This window comes from Talpa europaea, assembly GCF_964194135.1.
Source record: "Talpa europaea genome assembly, chromosome: 3".
Lineage (NCBI taxonomy): Eukaryota > Metazoa > Chordata > Mammalia > Eulipotyphla > Talpidae > Talpa > Talpa europaea.
The window spans coordinates 56276443-56299426 of NC_140069.1; the positions used below are offsets into that span (position 1 = coordinate 56276443).

General features: G+C 39.0%; 1 protein-coding gene and 1 pseudogene across 5 annotated transcripts in view; both read left to right on the top strand.

Moving 5' to 3' along the window:
• The window catches only part of ASPH (aspartate beta-hydroxylase), a gene marked incomplete at its 3' end in the record, with an annotated part of 195793 nt that overhangs the window by 161297 nt on the left and 11512 nt on the right, over positions 1-22984 (top strand). For all 4 annotated transcript variants that reach the window (XM_084230766.1, XM_084230767.1, XM_084230768.1 and 1 more), the window contains 3 exons: positions 12056-12191; positions 18656-18747; positions 19118-19251. In XM_084230766.1, the coding sequence (XP_084086892.1) occupies positions 12056-12191; positions 18656-18747; positions 19118-19251 (362 nt within the window). The remainder of the gene's footprint in view (positions 1-12055; positions 12192-18655; positions 18748-19117; positions 19252-22984) is intronic.
• On the top strand, positions 14547-16165 carry LOC311168229 (asparagine synthetase domain-containing protein 1-like; annotated as a pseudogene). The gene is made up of 2 exons: positions 14547-14688; positions 15312-16165. The product of its transcript is annotated as an asparagine synthetase domain-containing protein 1-like (transcript).

Below are 22984 nucleotides of genomic sequence, written 5' to 3' on the forward strand. Positions count from 1 at the left end.
ATCAGAGACAGAGTGGGGAGCGGAACAAGCAGATCTGAAATACACTGCTGAGGGGAGCAGGGGCGAGACAGGAGAGGTCCACTTTGCCATGTGGGTTAATTCCCTGGCTGGGGATCAAATTCGTGTTGCAGTGGCTGATGATAGCTTGATAGTGCTGAAACGTAACCCCTTGTGCCACCAGGGAGACCTAACAGGACTAGAATTTGAACTGAGGTCTCTGTCCTCAAAGTCTGTACCCTCATCCATACCCCCTGAAAGTACTGATGTTTGCCCTTACGTTTCATATCCTTCTCCTTTTTGCCAGTCAAGTTTTATTTCAAAATTACTCTTTCTGTGTGCTTCTGATTCTAGTCCTGCCTGCTTTAAACTGCTTTATATAAGGAGAAAGGCAGGAACTAGAAGTTAATCCTGGGGTCCCTAAACAACATGGAATCTCAGAGTATGTTGTTATCTTGTGTTTAAAACTTTGGACTGTGCTTTATTATGGTAACCTCATTTATTGTCAGAAATGTTGATTTGATTATGACTTTGTAAAACAAAAGTAATTTCTAGGTGACCTCTCACCAATAACTGATAAGGACCTACTGTGTGAGGATACCTGGGGCCCAGAACATTTAGTTGATACACACTTGCAAATTAAGATTTTCTTCCATTTTCAAATTATATCTGAATATTATGGATCATGGATCATCATCCAGTCATTAACTTCTTAAACTGGAAGCTTCTAGATCAAGTAGCTGTTCTGTTTGGTCACAAATTCTTTTAGAATCATACCCCAGATTCTGGCCCTTCTGTGTCAATTAACTACTATATATAGCATATTTTCATTTTAGTTATTCTATGTTCCAGTAAGATGCAGCATGCAATTTTCTTGAAGTTTCCTGGGGCAGCGTCAGTAAAAGTCTTCATTTTCCCTTTTCCTCTTTTTATTGTTTTTCCCTCTTGTTGAATTGTCATTGTTTTCCCTTGTTATGTAGTTTGCATTTTGGAAACTGTGTGTGGGACTTGGAGTGGGCTGGACATGTTAAAAAGCTACGTAACTCAATGAAAAAAGGGTAAATTTTTACCCCTTTTTAGGTTTATTTTCATTGAAATTTAGTAGGTTTCTGCCCATATCAAAAATTTCAAAGCTCTAAGTGCCCTCGGGGGTATTTAACATAGAAATTGAAAGAAAAATGGATTAAAGTCTTTTTTAGGTTACAAATAGAAAAAATCTCTTCTAGCTGAGAGAAAAGCCACCATAATCTATACCTTTGCTCTCCCCTTTGTGATCCACATTATTTTAGGGCTAATTTATATGTAAACAAACATGCATAGAAACCACTACAGTAACACTAAAATCACAACAAGCAATAGCAACAGAAAGCTATAGTTTAAAATATCCCCTTTGTATTTATTTTTCCTGCATTCATTGCTGGGAATAAAGGAAAATCTTTCGCATTCTTTTTACAGAGCATCTGATCTCATCAAAATAAATAGCATCACAGATATATTTTCCTTTCCTCATATTACAGTTTTTTTTGCAATTGGAGGAGTGCCAAGTAATTTGCCAATAGTGTGACTTGGTGAATAAGAATGACGGATTAGGGTGATACTTTCTCTGTGATTTTCCTTCAGACTATGACTTTTATTAATTAGGAAATCCAATGTGTATGAATAATGTCTCCTGGACAAAAAGACTTGTCCAGCAATACATTAGTGGTGTGATTAAATATTTGAATGTTTTCACTAAACTGCTTTTGAAATTAAATGGATTATTGAGAAAGAAGCAAAACATCTTTTCAGCTTTACAGTTGGAATTAAGCTATACTTTAAGAGGATTAGCCATTTTATTTAAAAGTATAGTATAAAGAAGTAGTGGGAGCAATTCCTCCAGATTAATATTATTTTCCTATTATTTCTAGCATTAACGTATTTTCCTAAATCAAACTTTAAACTTTTTGGGTTCCAGTGGTACTTACAAAAATGATGACATGAGTCCAGAGAACTAATGGAATTGGTGATCATGTGATTTACAGGTGAAAAGTTCTGCCTGGTTTTGGTTGGGCTCAAGACTAAAACAAACCCTGCCATCACAGTTGTTTTGGTGTGTATTTAAATGTGAACCCATAGTAAGAGTCGACACTGTGCTAAGGTTATAGATGATGTCAATTGCAGTAACATAAAAAATGAATAAAATATTTGATATTATTTGAATCATCTCAAACTACAAGATCATTTTCTTTCTCAAAGCAAACTTGGTGAGTTTTCATTGTTAGTGTGGGGAAAAAATGCCTAAGAATTGACTCTTTCTGTGACCCTTTCAGAGGATTCACTGCAATGTGTTTGATATTTCAGATAATCCCAGCTGGACCTGGGGGTTGGCAGTTCTAAAATTTGTAACTTAGTAGGCCATGATCTATTTCTTATTTTATACACACCCACACTGATGTCTCAAATAGACATATGCACGTACAGATCATAATTTGTTTATCTGATAATCAAGTGATTTATTTTATATATATATATATATACAGAAAGCCTCTGTGTTCGGCTTTCAGCCCCTTGAGACTCTGTTCTTTGGGAGTTTTGCTTGTAGCTGTAGCTCCCTCAGGACAGCTTAGCACTCCATTCCCAGTAGGCAGAGCTGGGAGGGAAGACTCATTATTTCCCTCTTGCCTTCTAATTGGGGATGTTGGCCAGAGTCCCTGCTGATCGGGGCTAGGCTATGAGGAATATGTGTCTCCTTTGCCCTCTGAATGCTTGAAACCCTCAGATAGGATGTTTCTTCTGGCAACGTAGACTATCTTTTCTCCTTTCTTCTGGAAGAAATTACCTTCTCTTACTCTCTAGGGAGAACAGAATTTCAGTTCTCCAAGACTTGTGAGAACATAGATGCCTTATGTTCTCCTTTACCTTCAGTGGAGATAATGAGAGACTGTGCATTCAAACTGACAATGACCAGGCCATATGTAAAAACAGAACCTTGACCTACAATCTGCAGCATCCTGCCCTGGAAAACAATTCATTTTCTACAATAAACAACCCAGGAAGCCTGATTGCTATCTCTAGTAACAACCTAGGAAACTTAACAATACCTTCTGTGACAGTTGGTTGCAAATGGCCAGGATTTGATTAATAACTGACAGCTTCCCTAATTTTGGTCCCATTCCAACCTTGAAACAACCAGAGAAAGTCAAATAGGCACCCCCAGCCAATCAGGAAGGATGCCCACTCCTACTCAACCTGCCTATAGCTCCCCTGCCTGCAGCTGCCAAATAGGACACACCTGAAACCTTCCCGTCTTTCACAGTAGAGCTTTCCCTCACCTCTGCCTGCCTTTGAGCCCCTGCCAGAAGCAGAAGTGGTGGTGGCTGACTCCTTGGTAGAGCAAGTTCAGAACAGCCTTTGTTTTTCCATTGGGTTGGTCTCTGCATTTCCACAATAAGAAATGTTAGATGTTTTCCTATATCTTTATATCCAAATTCAAAAAACAGGAGATGCAATTAAAATGCACTAGGACCAGCAAGAGATTGCTCGTTTAATGCTACTAATTTCCCTGGAGATTTTATTAAAAATTATTGCAAAGAGAATTTGCTGTGAGAGCATGAGACACACTATGGTGTTTGCCCTCACTTCATAACCTCGGCTCAGCACTCAAGGGGATTCCCCACCCCAGGGTATTACTTCTGAGGCTGAGTACTCTGTTACCCATGTCTATCATGGGTATGTTTTGGTTAAATTTAAATAAACTGACTTTATCTCTAAAATATCAACTACAAAGTTTTTAAAATGATGAACTATAGCATGTATGTTCTTCCATAATTAGGTACAATGTGGTATACATTGTACTAAAGTACCATTGTTATCCACTCATTCTTTCTTCAATTTAATGCATAAACTTTAAGTAGAATAGTTTTGGCCACAAGCCACTTACTATAGGGTCAGAACTTTTCAAGGTACAAACCTATCTCTGGGACTTTTCAACTGTTGATTTCCATGTTTTGTTAATGCCCCCTTTCTTAGCAGCTAACCATGCACTGTTACTTGTTTGCATTAATCTGAATTCTAAGAGTTCTTGTAATATGTTTTGTTCCATGTGTTGAAAGCGTACGTCTTCCTGCCTTTTTCCATGGCTGTGTTTTATTTTGCTCTTATTAAATCTGTTTTTTCATCTATTGACTCGTATTTATTCCTGTTCCCTTCACTCTGCTGTTTGGTTTCTTAACTGGAGCTAGTTCCTACCTGAGTCTGTATTAATGTTATGGGTTTAGTGTATCCCCTCAAAACGCATAGTCTAAAGCCCCAACACCCCTAATAAACTGGAATAGTGAGGTATTTGGTGATAGAACCAACTGTCTTTTCAAAGAGTAACTACTTTGAAAGGTAGTTAAGTTAAAATGAGTCCATAAGGGTGGACCCTAATCTAATGTGTTGCGTGTTCTTATAAAATAAGGAAATTTGGACATAGGGAGGGGTGTGGACATACACAGAGAAAAGCCCAGGTGAGAGCATGGTGAGGAGGTCCGCTGAATGACAAAGCTTAAAAGAAATGAAGCCTGCTGATGCGACACTTTGATCTTTGGCTTTCAACCTCCAGAACTGAGACACAGTACATTTCTGTCGGTGAAGCCGTATTGTCTCTGGTGTTTTGTGTGGCAGCCCTTGCAGACTAATATCAATGGTGACTTTCTGTGGCAACTCCCCTTGCTTAGCAATCTGCAATGTTTACTAGCTGCCTCAGCAAAAGTATTTCTCTGAAACATCCTAATTTCCTATACAGAGGATGATATTTAAAGCTCAGTTTGATGAATTTTGTTTCATTAGAGCAAATTTAAAATGATTTTTATGTCAAGCTTCAAGTATCGTAATCATTTTTATCAAATGAGCACGTCATGGACTTGGGGGTTTGCCAGCTGAATGATGCAAGGAAAGGGGTGAAAAGAAATCAGGTTGACAATAAATCAGTGTATGGATGAACAGAGTTTGGTTTAAAATGTGAGCTGTGATGCTGAGACTTTTGCTGTTTGTCTACTATCTGTTGCACGAAACATCATTACTCTTGTTTAGTGATCATTGAAGATGCATTTGAGTGACTAGTAAAGGACTTTGCAGGCTAATGAAGTTTGTTTCACTGGAAAGTTGAGTTATATTTGACAAGTTCTTTCTAATCTAAGAAAAGGTAAACTGTCAAAAGTAATCAATTGTTAGAGATATATAGCAAATGAGTGAAGGATTAAGCAAACTAAACATATGCATTTAATGTGAAATCGCAAATGATAATAAAAGAATCAAAATGGGGCCTCACCTGGTGGCGCAGCAGTTGATCACTAGGCTGTGAAACTGCCCTCAGCCTCTGCAACGCCGGTTCGATCCCTGGCCACCGGCGAGAGTCCCACATGGCGCAACAGACCTCTCCTACCGCGCCCGCTGCTCCTCTCAGCAGTGTGTTTCGTCATTCTGTCTGTTCTGTTCCCCGCTCTGGCTCTGGTGAATTCTCTCACCCTCCCATGCTTCTGACTGTACCCAGTGCTTGAATAAATAAATAAATCTTTTTAAAAAATTAAAAAAGAATCAAAATAGTGTTAATGTACAAATAAAAAAAAATGAGGGCGACAATAACAGAGGAACAGGTTTTTTGTTTGCTTGTTAAAAATTGGAAAAGAGATGTATCTGACTTGGCAGGTACAAGAAAGCTGAAATGAAAATAAACGGTAGCAGAGGGCCCTTGAAAGAGGAGGAATACAAGGCGCCTGGTATACTGCATCAACTGGAGGAACTGCATGGTCTCAAAAAATAGGCCTGTATGCTGATTTCTAGGATACATAGTGAGCAAACTGGCCTGGTTATGCACCCTATAGTGCGGCCTGCCTATCCATCATTTACAGGCCCTGCCCCTTTGCACAAAGCTTTCCAGTCATCGCCTCGGTTTTATAGGGCTAATAGCAGAGAAACACCAAACCTGGTGAGACCTTTCAAGATGACAGAAGATGAACAAAACAAACTAAAAGAATGCTATAGTTTGGTGGTAACACAAAATCCAGGGAACAAATTCCAACTTAAATAATAAAAGATAGCGTATTCATGAAAAAAAGAGTAAGATACAATATAAAGAAATGATCAAAGATGTAGACAAGGCTCTCTAAAATCTAAAAAAATGTAGTTTGCAGAAATAAGAATTTAATAGTAATGTGGCAAGCATAATCAAGGAATCCTCCAGAAGAAAAACAAAAAATTAAAGATAGAAAATAGAAAAGTTAGGAAATTAGAGGCTCATTTTAACATGTTCAACTTTCAAACAAAAGAAGATACAAAAAGAATGGGGGTTGGGGGCGGAATGGGAAGATAGCATTAACAAAATACTAGAAGATGATCCAGAATTGAAAAGTACGAGTTTCCACATTAACGAGAACATGGAGTATCCCGCACTTACACTAAGGAATGTTGCCAAAGGATATCAGGAGACCAGAAATAAAGAGAAGCTCTTAAAATCCTCATCATTATCATTGCCACATACACACATACATATATACACACACATATATATGCATGTATGTATGTATAAGACAAGTACTTTTAGCACATACCTTTTTAGAGACTTTTAAGGGAAGTAGTAGTATTTTACTCTTTTTATAAAGGAGAAAACTTCACCACAGAGTAGTTCAATAACTTTACAGATATCACACAGCTAATAAGTGGCAGGGTCAGAATTTACACCCCTCACAACTATACTGACTTTAATAAAATTCCTAGAGGATCAAAAACAAAGTAATCTAGAAGGCATCAGATTTCCCAGCAGCATCACTGCAAGTTTATCATGCAAAATAGCAGCACAATCTAAATTCTAAGGAAAAATGATTTACTACCTAAACCTCTATACACAGTCTTCATTAAAGTATAGGGGTCCCTTCAGGTATACTCAAAAACTCATTTTAACCTGTGTCGTGTCCTTTCTCTGAAACAACTAGAATCTAATAATTGGCAAGCCTGGTATCAGGCAGGGGCCAAGGGAAATTCCATGATGACCATTGTGTAGCCAACCCAGCAGCAACTACCCAGAGAGAAAAAGAAAGGGATAGCTTATGTTTGGGGCATATGGTGGAAAAAGTGCTCTTTCAGAGCTATAAAGAAGAAAGAGTGATTCATGGATTAAAATTATGCCAAAAAGAATTTTTAAAAGTACTATGTGTGAAATGAAGTATATAATTACAGTGTGGCTCAGGTGTGAGTGATACCGCATTATCCTATTATAAACCCAAATGTGAATTTATTCAGATACGTGAAAGACTTGTGAGATTAACTGTTTTGTGAGATGGAGAACAGAAAAAGGTATTGTCAAAGTGTTACCTTTTTACCTTTGTCGATAGAAAGATGAGTGATAATTTTAGATTTAATAAATTAAGAAATAACTATAAATGTTTTATTTAGAATATGTAAATTGGTATATATCAGAAGTTTAAAAGAATATCTGGGGGTTGGACTTAGGACTTAGAAAGAGTTAAATAAGAGACAGCTGCTCCGGTTATAAGACCTGTAGTAAGTGTATATTTTTGGTTAAATGAAAATATTAAGGGAAGTTAAATAAGAATGTTTGGCTATTGCTTGCTTCTCTAAAGATTTTCTGCAAATTTGTTTTAGGAGAAGACTTTAAAAACAGGACATCTCATTTAATGGTGAAGAGGAGTGCGCATACTATCTGGGAGGGGGTCCATTGCCTGGAAGCGAATATAAATTAAAGAGAACTGAATGTGAGGGCCTCCCTGGTGCTGCAAGGGGTTAAGTCTCAGCACTCTGAAGCTATCTGCAGCCACTGTAGCATGAGTTCGATCCCCAGGCTGGCCAGGGAGCTACCCACAGGGTGCAGCAGACCTCTCCTGACTCACCCACTGCTCTCCTCAGCAGTATATTTGAATATACTGTGGGATTAAAACTGGGAAGGCCATTCATAAATAACTAGAGTGTCAAGTGCAACTGAGTTTAACTCAGAAGGTAGTTGTCAATGATGGATTTATGAAGGCGTACGGCATTTGTAAAAAACAATCACATCTCAGTTTTCTAAAGTCTGTGTAGCCACAAGAAGAAACGTGAACTAGAGACTGTTTTCTGGGCAATCAGTTCAATTCCCAACCCTATCAGTTTTCTTTTCAGTTGTGAAATACAGGAATTTGGGAAATAATATTTCAGATAAGTCCTTTAAAAATGTAGGCATGGCTTGCTCTGTGTGAACCTTCTAGTTCCTACTGGAATTTCCTTTAAAAATGGAATTCTTTGCCATCTCAGACAACTGAGTCATATTATTACAGAAGAAAATCACATTATTTCCCATTCTCTCTCTCTCTCTCTCTCTTTCTCCCCCTCCCTCCCTCCCTCCTCCCCATAGCCTGACTAATTCAGCTAGTCTTTAATCTTCTATAAACATGTGAATTTTATTCATTGTAGTACCTTGCTTGTCCTTAAAAACAATATTTCTAGGTCTCATCCCAGTTTTCTTCTTCAGGCCCATAAAAGAGACCCTGCTATGCTGTGTCTTTCTAAAGTTGAAAAACACCTCCACGTGCAGTCATGACTGTGCTAGAAAGAATGTTTACACATAGACCTTGTTTGCCTCTGGCTTTGTGATATTTGTTATGTCACCAGGTTTAATGGCTGTGATCGCTTGCTTAGCCCACTTTTCCCAGTTGTTAGGAAGGTGAACTCGCTTTGAGACACACACAGTGCCAGTGCCAAGGTACCCCCAAAGACCTTCAAGTACCTCCCGGTGCCAGCATAGCCTGACCTGTTCTCCCACAGGTGCTGGAGTGGGGACATGGCAGAGCCAACTCTTGCCCTGGCCTGGAAGATGTTAGGCTCATTAACCACCAAGAGTGATTCTGTCCGCCATGAAGTGGAAAAGTTTTCACTAGATTAATAGTATGGCTTGTTCCTGTTGTAAAATTCTATGACAAAGTATCAAACTCGAAAATGTTTGTTTTGTGATGAAAATAAACCAGACTTCTAAGTATTGAGCAAGCCTGTGGCATGCGGTACAGGTGTTTCCAGCTGGGCCTGAGGAGATCCCGCTGGACCATTTTGCTCCTTTTGCGCCAGTCAGCCACCTGACACCTGTGTGCCATGTAAGACAAGAGGAAGTGAAAAGTATTTTTGAAAAGTCATTTCTACTCATGGAAAAGTACCTCAACAATTCCCAGGGGACTGTTGAGGATAGGAGGTAAAGGGGAGGCAGGGATGTCACCATTTCACATAAAAGAAACAGCATGCTCTCAAGTAAAAGGTAAAAAAAAATTGTATTTAGTGACGCAATCACTTAAGCATTTCCCCTAGGGCTTGTACCCTATTTTAGTAAAAAAAAGATCAGCTCTTTCCATTTATGTACCTAAAATCAGCTTTCAAAAGAAAGAAAAGAAACTTCTAAAATACCAGGAGGGGAAAGGAGGAGAACGTGTCTGTGTAAGACACCGATAACCTCATCTGGAAAGTAATTTCATGTGTCGGAGAGGTAATTTTCCCCTTGTCTTTGTGGCACTTTAACAAGATTATAACAGATTTATCTAGCTACTTGAACAAGTTACAATAACCACAGGGAGTGTTGGCAATTTAGGTGCATTTGAGAGATGGTGAATATCTGGGATTCATTTTTTTCCTTCCCGTAATCTCAGGATTCTTGACAGAACCATCTTATTTTCTGACTTCAGGGACCTGCCCACGTGAGGCCTTTTGAGTATCTCTTTATTCAAATGCAGTTAGATTTGCTATTTACAAATTATCCACTTGGGATGAAGTCATATCAGAAATGTTGGTGGATAGATGACCAGCACCGGCAGGAAGCGGGGAGGGTATAGGGGCAGCCATGGATTTTGGCATGCTGCACTAGGCAGATTTCATAGAAACAAAAAAATAAAATTAGTCAATTTGTATACATACTATTGCAAATAAATATAATTTCCTTAAGAAATTATAACTGGAATTATCACATGACCCAACAGTCCCACTCTGGGTATGTGTGTAAAGGAAATAAGAGCAGCACATTGAAGCGATTTCTACAAACCTATTTTCACTGCAGCATTATTCACAATATCCAAGCTATGGACGCGCGTAAGTGTCCATCAGTTAGTGAATGGATAAAGAAGACGCGTGTGTATGTATGACACGTACCCTTCAGTCAGGAGAAAAGAGGAAATCCCACCATTGCAACAAAGTGGATGGACTTTGAGGGCATTATACTAAATGAAATGAGTCAGGCAGAGAAAGAAAAGGACTGCAGGATGTCACTTACATGTAGAATTAAAGCAAAATGTTAAATGAATAGAAACAGTGTAAAAGTGGCTGCCAGAGCCTAGGGGGTGGGCGAGATAGAAGAGGCTGGTGAAAAGCTACTTTCAGCTATAACATGAATAAGGTCTGGGGATCTAATGTAAAACATGGTGACTACAATTAATAACACTATCATATAATTGAAATTTGCTAATAAAGTAAAACGTAATTGTTCACACACACAGAGAAAGATAAATATGTGAAGTGATGAGTGTGTTAATTAACCGGATGGGAGGGGTCTTTTTGCAGTGTATATGTGTATCAAATCACCGCAATATACACTTTAAATATCTTACCATTTAATATGTAACTACATCTCAGTAAAGCTGAAACTAGAGAAAAAAATAGACCAATAAAGGGGGAATGAATATCAAATCATTATGTAACCTTAAAATCTATAGCCCTAGGATATTTTAATAAACAATTTGCTTTCACACAGTATAAAAAAACGTCCTTAGGTCTGACTGCAGTTGGCTTCTGGTTTCACACAGATCTCTGAGGTATTTGTCTTTCCTGGAGCTTCTGCCTATGCAGTTGCCTGACTTCTTGCTTTTCCTGCCTTGAATCATGAATTCATAAAGCATGAGTTGGTAAAATCACTACACATTATCTTGTGCTTTGTTCTATCCAATAATTGGTCTTTCGGGCTTCACTTGACTAATTCAAAAGCTAGAGAATTGTGTTTTACAAGGCACCTCAATCCATTTTGAGGCAGCACTAATTGTCTTCATTTTTTGTGTCAAAATCTTTCCCTTTGTAACTTATTAGTTCTAGGTCCTTGCTCTTGAGCCCCATTCTTATTGAAATCATCTATTGTGTTCCTCCCTATCCACGCACCATATACTCAGCTATTCTATCCACTTGTTATTTAACACAGAAATGTTTAAAATTATTAACATTTCAAAATCTTGTTTCATCTCTACGGTGTCTTTTTCATACAGGAAAACAGTTTTTGTTCTTTTCTCCTGATAGAAGTTCTTTTAGGTTTGCTACTCCAAGGTCTAACCTGCCTGTCTACCAGCTCTGCCCCACCTCATTCTGCCCCCACACTGTAATCAGCATCACAGTGTGATCTTGACAATTACCTGGAAGACCTCTGGATGTACTAGTCTTGCCACCACTCCAAGCTCCACTGGTTGTAAACCTGTTTTCTGACAGGAGCTAAAGCAATCTCACAAATGAGAAGTCAAGGAATATTTTTGTTTGGCTGAATTCTAAACACTAGGGCATTTATTTGCTTTGTTCTGCTATTACTTTTATAATACATCCATGCTCCAATGACCACCTTTCCAATGTCTTCGAAAGTTTAATTAATATTTACCCTGCTGAATGGCATCTTTATGAGGACCTCTATTGAAAGGTGAAATTAATTTGGTGATTTGTATTCTAGTCTGGATGTTCAGTTGTCCCATGATGCTCAATGTAGTGCATTGATGTGATATGATCAGCAAGATCTATATGCTTGTTAGGTTATGGTCTGTAAAAAAGAAATAACCTTTAGGCAAATCTAAAAACAAATGGTGGAGGGGATTATTCTCTGAGGTTCCTAGGAATTATGCCCCAAAGGCATTATTTTCTGAAAATTAATATTAGGCTGTTTTTCCTTTATACTCTTCACAAGAGTTCACAGAGAAAATCGAGATGAGCAATTTGGATGAGAACAAACATTTCATTACTTTATTAATCAAGCAAACAAAAAATTGAGAATATAAGGTGTTCTACCAAGAATATTTTCATCCCAGTAAAATCAAGATCTTCCCTCTAGTCCTTAGAAAGAAATTGGAAGTTAATCCGCGATGAAGGTCTTGCAGTCATGGATAAAGCCCAAGGCCTCTTCCTGCCTGAAGATGAGAACCTGAGAGAGAAGGGCGATTGGAGCCAGTTTACTCTATGGCAGCAAGGTGAGCTCCTGACTCCAGATTGTTCTCTACAACCTGACAGAAACTGGCCATGAATCTTCTGGTGATATTCCCCAAAGCCCAGATTCCCTCACTTTAAGGGAAAGTGCCCAGAAACCCTAGATTATCAAAAATCCATTCATTTTTTAAAAAACCTACTTATGAACACTTCGGTATGTGTATATTTAGATGTGTGTGTGTATACTTAAACATGTATTTGGATAAACATATATAAATAGGGTTTGATTTCCCTGGTCTTGCCTGTTAAGCAGTGTGTTACAAATGACACTCTTCTAGGGCCTCCCCGGTGGCGCAGCGGTTGAGTGCTGGGTTGTGAAGCTGCCCGCAGCCTCTGCAGCGCCAGTTTAATGCCTGACTGCTGGGCGAGGGTCCCACATGGCACGCAGACCTCTCCTGCCACCCGCTTCTTCCCTCAGCAGTGTACTTCGTCACTCTGCCTGTTCTACTCTCCGCTCTGGCTCTGGTGAATTCTCTCACCCTCCCGTGCCTCTGACTGTACCCAGTGCTTGTATTAATAAATAAATCTTTAAAAAAAAAAACCCACACAACAAATGACACTCTTCTATACTGAGAAGTTCACTGTGTGCTTATCAGTGTCTTAGAAAAGAGAGTCCCTGAGCCTCATTCACTCCTGAAAAATGCAGGTGACATTGCATGCCAAAATGATATCACCATAGAAGATTGTTAGAGATGATAAAACAAGACAACGGGGGCCTCCGTGGTAAATGAGGTAACAATGTACAAGGGGTTAAAATGCAGCACTATGAAGTAATCCGCAGCCACTGCAGCACGAGTTCAATCCCTAGCCAGGGAGCTACACACATGGCACAGCAGACCTCTCCTGTCTCATCTGCTGCTTCCCTCAGCAGTGTATTTCAGAAAATCTGCCTGTTCTGTTCCCCACTCTGTCCCTGGTGAATCCTCTCACCCCCCGCATCTCTGGCCTGCACCATAGCTCTTGTATACATAAATAATCTTAAAAAATAAAACAAAACAAGACAACAGTAACTGTTGTCTGAGCTCTTCAAGAATAAGAAGTGGTTTATATTCAACCTAATATCCTTTGAGCTGAACCCAACCTGGGCACACAGATGTGAGTTAATAGTCAGTCTATCCTTAACATGAGGACCATTGCATTTTATCTGAAAGTCTCTTTCCAGTGATCTTGAAAAATCAGGTTAACCTGGCTAACAAGAGCTACATAAAAATAAATCTATTTTGAGAACTAAACAGATGTGCTGCACATCTTTAGCTACACAAAATAAATTGAGAGGAGAATAAGCAGTTGGTTTACATTAAAGGACAAGAAAGCACGGTTTATCTCAATGATGCTTTCAGAATGGCTTGCATGTAAGAGAGGAAACTAGTTCCGTAATATTTTCAAGGAAACTTCAGGAGAGAAATCATGTCATCTCAAGTGACTGTCAGATTTTCACCAACAAAATTTTTGTAATGTAGCTATAAGGACAACAGGTGAACAACTTGCTAATTTTATCTGTTGGCATCTCACTAAAATGAGTCAAGTCTGTTGGCCTTAAGTGTTCAGCACTTCATCTGATGCCTCCATTCCTCCGCTGTGAAACAAGACACAACTAGCACCTCCTTAAACAGGTGTGTGGGCATCAGATGAATCATTCTAGGATGCCCAGTGTCATGGCCCATTGTGAGCACCAGGAGACTGTTATTGGATTCCTGCCCCCTCACAATCATGTGTGACTAGTAAAAAGTACCAGTGGCAATCAGGAATGTTGGGCATCTATTATATAGCTTCCCCCTCTCCCAAGGACCAGAAACGATGAGTGTAAAGGACTGGTTGCTCTCTAGTCCAGTCCTGACCAGGGGGCAATCACTTGGATATTGACCCATTCATTACTTATCTTTCAATTAAGTTATACCTGCTCTTCCAGTGACACATGCTCAGCCCTCACTACTGCAGCCATGGGAAATCCAGCCACCTCTGCTTGCTCCTTAAGCCATCAGACTTCATTTAAACACTGCACATAGCACAGAACCCAGAATTGGGGACTCTTGCCAAGCCATCCCCATATTCTGCATATGGACAGACATGGAAAGTAGTACTGGAAAATGCTTTAGGATGAGTTATACAGGAATTTATTTGTTCAAACTGATATTTATCATTCATTTCATTTGGAGTACTGTATTAGTGACTAAAATTAGCAACTAAGATTTTAGTCAATTGAAAGGTAAAAAGATAACCTAGAAAAAGCTAATATACATGTGGAGGTTGTTTGCTAAAGTATTGTGGTCCAGAGATACTATGAGTAGGAGTCATGGCAAAGGTGAGCTTCTGGAAGCCATGCATTCTGCAGCTGGGGGATGGCAGCTGCTGGCACTTGTTCTGTAGTGCAGCCTACCTCTCATGTGTTCCCTGGAGATGCCCAGCTGGTGGGTGCCCGGGGACAGTTTGACCCTGCGCAAGGAGATATTAGCAGCACAATTAAAGATCAAAAAATTGTGGGTGAGCTTCCTAACCTGAAGAACAAGAAAATATAAAGGCAGCAACAGAAAGAACAGCAACAACTTTCTTGCAGACTGAACAGAAATGTTTTCTGAAAACAAATATATTGAATGAATTGAAAAAATGCCAATAAATAGAAAACTCAGACAAAACCAAAATCAAGTAATAGTTGATTTCACTTAACAATGTGTGGTAGTGGTTGTTCTGTAAACTTTTTTATTGAGCATTTTAGCAAAGATTTGAAAGATGATTTGCTCTGCAATCTTAAAGGACAGGGATACAATAGTAGTAAACAGTTGTGAAAGTTTAATGTTAACTACCAGTGTTTACTTTCTGGTCATTTCCTTCACTTGAGAGGTGTTTTGACCATTCAGATTGTGGAGGATGAAAGAAACTGTGTGTTCCTGGAGACTCCATTTCTGTGTGGAATGGAGAAGTCTTTTGTAGAGTTAACAGTTAAAACTGAAGAGAACAATACCCAAATAATGTTTGTCTTTCCTCTTGTAAGAGTTAATCTGGTATTTTGTGACTTATCCCAGAAGTCCAAAGTACTTGATGTTTTATATACTATCAAGCTTCAAGTCATTGTCATCATTTGATAAGAATATTTTTGGTTGTTGTAGCCTACTTTGGCATTTTAGTAATTTCAGTACGAGTTTCTGTATCTCTTCAGTTGGTGTCCAATCAATGGCAGGAAATTCCTGCATCTGGAATTTTCAGAATTGATGTCATGTCCACTTCCATTTCTAGATTTGGGGTTTAAAAATTGTATCCATGGAAATATATTTCTGGAGAGAATGTTATCAAAGAATCTGTTAATATCCTCACTCAAATTTCCAGGCTTTCTACCATTTGTACTGGTGGCAGCAAATGAAGAAACACTTCAGACATGTTGTTCCTTTAGCTATGTTACCACCACAAGCTCCGTTCAAGATTCATTGTGGTATCATTCCCACTGCCCCACCTACAAGCGGGACATTTTAGGGATTTCTTACTGATTGATACATGAAGGAAGCAGTTCATTGATGTCCTGGGTTTTGCAGTTAAGAGATGCCTCTTGTGTTTACCCAGGGATGACAGCCTGATAGCAAATGAACTTTTGAAAACTCATGATAGGAAGGTAAATATTGCAATCCTGTTTTCTAGAAGTATTGATTCCATGGTTAGTGCAACCATTGCTGACTGTCAGATCACTTTAAATGAACTATCAATAGTTGATGTTCTTAATGTGATTTTCATGACTAAAGAAAGGACCGTATCAGCTAGTTTTAACAATAAAAGATAAAAACAGAAAAATCACTGTGAAACCCCTTCTAAAGAATCTAAAAATGCTGCTGCTGCTAACAGTCTGAATAAGCAATTCAGTGTACTGGATCGAATCATGGGAAGAGCGGGACTAAAGGAACTACACGCTGCTTGCCCTTCCCGGATTTGGTATTTTGTTAAAATGGATGTTTTTTTGGAAGAACTGCACTAATTAAAAAGAACTCTTGGATATAGCTGGGAATGATAGCAGTGGCTGTACAGTCAGGTTTTCTAAAGGAATTGGTTGGGTAACATCTAGGATAAAGTGAAACAAAGGTAATTCTTATTGCAAATGATGCAAATGAACAATTTATAGGTTATTCTTGTTATTGTGTCCTCTTCAGACACTTGGGCTAGAAGAATTTAATCAGTATATTGAGATGGAACCAGGCTGAATTTCTTCTAGAAAGCTTGATCATGATGACAAAGTTATTGGCAATCATGGAAAAGAAAATTTCCTTTCCTGGGTGAAAATATTGTCTCCTTTCTAAATTCCCTATCAGTCCAGGGAAAAGCAATCTTGACTTTACCCCATGGAATTGGTGAAAAACTAACTTTGTACCTCTCAGCAATAGAACTTGTAGGTTTAATAGCCTCTACTTTTTTTTTGAAACAGGCCATACAATTTGGATTTAGAATTCAAAAGTGTAAAAGAACGATGAAAAGGCATCTGATAAATGTGTCATTTCCTTAGAAAACCTTTCTCATGAGAAGGAGATTAAAACATGATTTGACCCTGCCCTGTGACATCATTTACTGAGTGATGATTATATTAAAAAAAAAAACCTCTACTGCTTTAAAAAATGAATAAAGTATTAAGTATTAATACTTTATGTATTTAATTTAGTATTTTAATATTTAAATTAAATATTTAAATTAATGTTTTAATTTAATTTTAAATATTTAATTTAATAATTTAGTATTTACTTTAAGTATTAAGTATTTAATTTAATAAAGTATTTAATACTTTATTAAATGAATAAAATATTTCATTTGATTGAGAATACCTGTAAGTTTCTTTTCTTACGAATTTCATTTCATTCTCGGTATATGATTATCTCGGTATATGATTATCTTATTGTGTTTGGCTTTAGATGTAGCATTCCCTTCTAGGAATTTTGACTAGGGAATTAAAATATTTCTATATTTAAAAAAAAAATCCTTAAAAAAAATGGAAGGGAATCAAAGCCAAGGACTGTGGACAATGCTTAGAAGCTCCAGAAGGAATGTAACCTGTGACACTTTGATTTCAGCCCAGTGAGACTCAATTATCGAAATTGGTGCTGTATACATTCCTGAGCACAACTTCCCTAGGAAACAGTGATGTTCTAGATGATGAAGAAAATGCATAGTCCAGGAGGCCATAAACTAGGTGCCAGAATATGTGTTCCTGACACAGTTACTCATACCAAAAAAAAGAAAAAAAAAAAAAAACCTCTCAAAGACCTCTTCCCCGCTTCATTTAAAACCTATCCTTTATCAATATATGAAGGATGATCTGTAGGGTGGGGGAAAAAATAACACACTGAAATTCTAATTAAAAAAGAATGCATAGGAAACTCTTTAATGCAGTCCTAGAGAGATTTTCAGGTTAAAAAGATAAGCTGATTTCCTTCTTTAGAGGAGACCTTCATTAGAGATGTATTAATTTACTGTGACTGCTATAATAAATTACCACAAACATACTTGCTTAAATAACACAAATTTGTCGTCTGTACAGTTCTAGAGGCCAGATGTCTACAGCGGGTCTCATTTTGGACTAAAATCAAAGTGTCATCAGACCACTATCCTTCTGGAGACAGCTTCTAGGTGCTGTCCACATCCCTTGGCTGTGTTCCCCTTCCATTTTCAAAGCCAGCAATGGCTCGTCAAATCTTTCTCGCTCTGTATCACCCTTTGTTCCCACTTCTGCTTTTTTCTTGCACATTTAAGGAGCCTGTGATTACACTGGACCCATCAGTTAATTTAGGATACTCTCCTAATTTAAAAAGTAGCTGAGGGCCTCCCTGGTGGTGCAAGGGGTTAAGATGCAGTCTGTGAAGCTGTCCACAGCCACTGCAGCACGAGTTTGATCCCTGACCAGAGAGTTACCCACATGGCTCGGCAGACATCTCCTGTCTCGCTCACTGCTCCCCTCAGCAGTGTATTTCAGTCAATCTGCATGTTCTGTTCTGCACTCTGTCTCTGGTGAATCCTCTCACCCCCCTTTCACATCGCTGGCCTGTACCCCAGTTCTTGTATGCATAAATAAATCTTAAAAAAAAATAAGTAAAAATATAAAGTAGCTGATTACAAATCTCAATGTTATCTGAAACCTTAATTTCCCCTTACCATGTAATATAACTTCACAGCTTCCTGGGCTTAGGATGTAGACCTCTGGAAAGTGGCCATTATTCTCCTGCCACATGGGGGGAAATAAGTTTTCAGCAGGTACCTTGTGCATTCAGCATCCTTAGTCAAATAATTTAACACTATGTGCAGAATTCTTGTCCTTGCTCTGCCAGTCATTGTCTATTGAAGCAAGATGCTATATCTTCCTGTGTTTACTCAGCCTTCTTACTATGGAGTAGGGATGACAATCTAGGTTGTATATGGTCTAAACGGGGTGATTTAAAGCTTTACCATGAATTGTTTCTAACAGTTTTATTGTTTATTGTTCTAGGAAGAAAAAATGAAAATGCCTGCAAAGGAGCACCTAAAACCTGTTCTTTACTAGATAAATTCCCTGAGACAACAGGATGCAGAAGAGGACAGGTACCAAGAAGATTTTCAGGGCTGGGAAGAGCACAATTAGTTATTAGAATGAGATTAATGCTAACATTTATAAAGAAATGGTTATTTCCTTTGGCTCAGCAAATGTCTCTTTTTTTATCCCCTTTTTAATGAAACAATTTCATGTGGCTGACGTCAGAATTGAGGGTGGAAAATGTTCAGTGTTTATCACTTGGTGGAAAATGGAAATCCTTATTTTTAGCTCCTTCACAAAGAAATAAGATGAATATAAATTCTGAGTCTTACCAAGACTCTAATCCAAATTGACAGTAATTTTGTATTGTCACTTTAATTTAGCAGTTCCTCCACACCTTGATAAATGGATGAATGGTGTGTTATATTTTCTTTGCAGATCAAATATTCTGTCATGCATCCAGGAACTCACGTGTGGCCTCACACGGGGCCCACAAACTGCAGGCTCCGAATGCACCTGGGCTTAGTGATTCCCAAGGAAGGCTGCAAGATCCGCTGTGCCAACGAGACCAAGTATGTTTCCTCACCTCATTTTCTCTCTCATTCATCACCTCTGAGCATAACTGTTCATTGCAACAAAGCTATGTTCAGTTGGATAATTTCTCTTCTGTTGTAGCTGAAGTAGACTGGGACAGGTGATACTCATCCGGACTTTAGTCTTTGTCCCTCCTTTGTGCTTTCTGTTGGGATAATCCCCAATTCTAGGGTTGCCTTCCTTAATCATTTCTCCCCAGCCCGCTTTCATCAGATTGATGAGCCTTCTTGCTTCTCTTTCTGGACGAACAGACTTGCATTCAAAGTCAGCTAACTTTTGTTGAGTCTTGCACATATTACACATTGTGCTTATTGATTTATGACTTGAACTAGTCACACATACAAAGAGCTCCCTTTTCCTGAAGAAAACCCCAGGTGTTACTTACAGATTTGGCTCTAGAGAAATCAAAGTGGTAAAATGGAAGCTGGTTGCCTTTTTCAAATCCCAGCTCCACCAACTAGTCCTGTGTAACCTCGGCCAGTTGTTTAATCCCCTCAAGACACATCCTCCTTACTTAGGAAATGGGTAGTGATATCTACTTTGCAGGATTATTGTATAGTTAAGATGAAATCATGCACATGAGGTACTTAACCCAGGTCTTGGCACCAACAATGACATGGTAAATGTTAGGGCCTTTCTCTCAAGCCTTTTCCTAATCCCCTGGAAGCCTGTCTTTTCAGCCATCCAAAATAAACCTATATTACTAAGATTCAGTTTAGTTTCATAAAAAGGAACCTCTCTTTTAATTTCTATGGACAGTGTATCTTCACAGTAATTCTGTTCCCTATCTTCCCTTGCTTTTTGTTAATTGTATGTAATTAATTAACAATTAATTGTATGTAATCAGCCTGATCTCTATGATTGAGCCATAAGCTCCTGGAAGGCAGATGCAAAGTGGTCTTACGAGCCTCTTGTGGCTCTTAACAGAGGTTGACGTTCGGGATGTTGAGGAGTGGACTGTCTCTCAGTTGTTATTGGCAAGTTCCTGCCTGCCCTGGGCATGGCACAGCAGCGTAAGTGCTGTGACAGATTCACTGATGAACCAGATGGGGCCTCCCCTCCAGATGTGCCCAATGGGAGATCACACAGCTTAAATGACATATGAATTATAAAAGTGGCACAGATAAAAATGCTGCAGATGGGTCAGTGGGCAGGTAGGTGATTTGCCACTGAGGCTTGGGAATCTTGATAGCAGTGGTTTTTAAAGACAGGAAAGATTTGGATTGTAAGCTTTGAGAGAGAAATGAAAGGAACAGCATCTGCTAAGATACAGAAGCCAAAAATTACAGACTACAGATGAGCAGTTTTGAGAGATTTCAGCAACCAAGAATGTAGGCTAAATAGTAAACTGAGGGGCCTCCCTAGTGGCACAAGGGGTTGGGCATGGTGCTGTGGAGCTGTCCACTGCAGCACAAGTTTGATCCCTGGCTGGGCCAGCGAGCTACCCACATGGCGCAGCAGACCTCTCCTGACTCACCTGCTGCTCCCCTCAGCAGTGTATTTCATTCAGTCTGCCTGTTCTGTTCCCCACTCTGTCTCTGGTGAATCCTCTCACCCTCCACACCTCTGGCCTGTACTCTAGTTCTTGTATGCATAAATAAGTAAATCTTTGAAAAAAAATAGTAAACTGAGGCACGTTAAATTTTTAAGTGTGTATGTGAGCATACATTGATTTGACTCAGGCAGCACTTCACCAACAAGAGCTGAGGGCCACATTTTTCTAGAGAAGACCCTGAAGCAAAGAAATTATTTGATTGATTGTAGTTTAAGCAGTTGCCTTATTTGGGAGAGAGTAATTGACTATTTGTGATTTGCTGTTTCTAAGTTTCATGTTCTCAGATTCAAGTGCATTGATTCTGGTTTAGGTTTTGGTTTTCTTACATGGGCATCCCCAAGGCTTTAGTGCCACCCCAGTCTAATGGCCTTCTTATTTGAATACTAAGGTTGAAATGCAAAGGAAACTAAAGTACAGAGGGCTTTGAATACTAACTAATGGGATCAGACCTGTGTTAAGAAGTTATTCTGAATTAATGCTGTAAGTGACACCATCTGGTATTCAGAATAATTTCTTTTTTTTTTTTTTAAGGTATAATCTTTCATTTATTTTTTTTTTCAAAGATTTATTTATTTATTTATTTATACAGGCACTGGGTACAGTCAGAAGCGAGGGAGGGTGACAGAATTCACCAGAGCCAGAGCAGGGAGCAGTGCAGGCAAAAGGACCGAAGCACACTGCTGAGGGGAGCAGCGGGCGGCAGGAGAGGTCTGCGTGCCATGTGGGACCCTCCTCCGGTGGCCGGGGAGCAGCCGGGGATTGAACCAGCACTGCAGAGGCTGCGGGCAGCTTTGCAACCTAGCCCTCAACTGCTGCATAACTTCTTAACACAGGTCTGATCCCATTAGTATTCAAAAACCTAAGTAAGGGACCAGGAAAAATATAATTATAATAAAGTAAAAATCAAAATCAGCAAGCAACTATAAACCAGAGACACACTGTGGGAGTGGTGAGGGGTGGAGGAGGGAGTAGGATCAAAACAAGGGGGGGTGGGAATTGTATGGGGACTATAACCAAGATGAAAATGCATACATTGTGCAAAAATGAAAAATGATGTAAAAAATACATAAAATTAAAGAAAAAGTTATTCTCGGAGCTGTGAGTGCATCCCATGGGGTAGATGAGAAGAACAGACCATCACAGAGGCCCACTCAAGCAGAGCTGGCATTGGGGTATGGAGAGTGTAGATAGAAGAGGCATTGGGAAGATTGACTCAAATGAATCTTGTGTTTATGTGGTACAAGGGAGAGGGAGTTGAAGATGACTCAGTGGTTTCCGTTTTAGGAGGGTGTTGATGTTTTAGCAAATATTGAGAACTTAGGAGGCATGCAGAGCATTCAGTGGAATGGATAATGAGTTCAGTGTTTGTATATAGTTAAGTTGCTTTTGGAACACAATTCTGAAAATATCCAGGAGAAATCAAATCTAAGCATAAAGATTTGCGAGGAACTTAAGACAGAGAAAGAAGACCTGAGGAGATGGGGCAGGAAACAGCAGTCTTCTGAAAGGACTAGGAAGAAGAATCAGAAATGGCTGGATAGGGAATCATTTTCTTCCAAGATGGAATAGATCTTGTCAAGACTTTGGGAAGTTGATTTTCATCTGCAAGGTCTTCTGCCAAATGGAAAAGTGGCAGGGGCATGTCAGGGAATACAGGTTGGGGCATGCTGGGGAAGGCAGAGATGGAAAAAACCAGTTCCATGGAGATCAGATAATAGCCATGGCACAGGGATAATGGGGGTGAGCAGCAGACCTTACTCCTAAGTGTGTATCTTAGGATTTTCAATTTATTTCTTTGCTGTCTCTCTCTTTCCCTCCCTCCTTCTCTCTGCTTTGTAAAGCTTCCTGTCTGTTCTTCTTGTAGATAAAGTAGTCTCCATTTTGCCTAGTTACCTTTTACCCTCATTGAAGCTCGGTGTGAAAATATTAGTACAATATTTTGAATGACAGACCACAATCACCTTTTATTACTGTATGTTATAATTATTCTATTTTACTATTAGTCACTCTTGTTATCTCTTACTGTGCCTAATTTATAAATTAGACTTTATTATAGGAATGTGTGTATAAGAAAAAACATAGTATATATATTGGGTTCTATCTGCAGTTTCAATCATCCATTGGGGGGTCTTGGAACATATCCCCCATGGATGAGG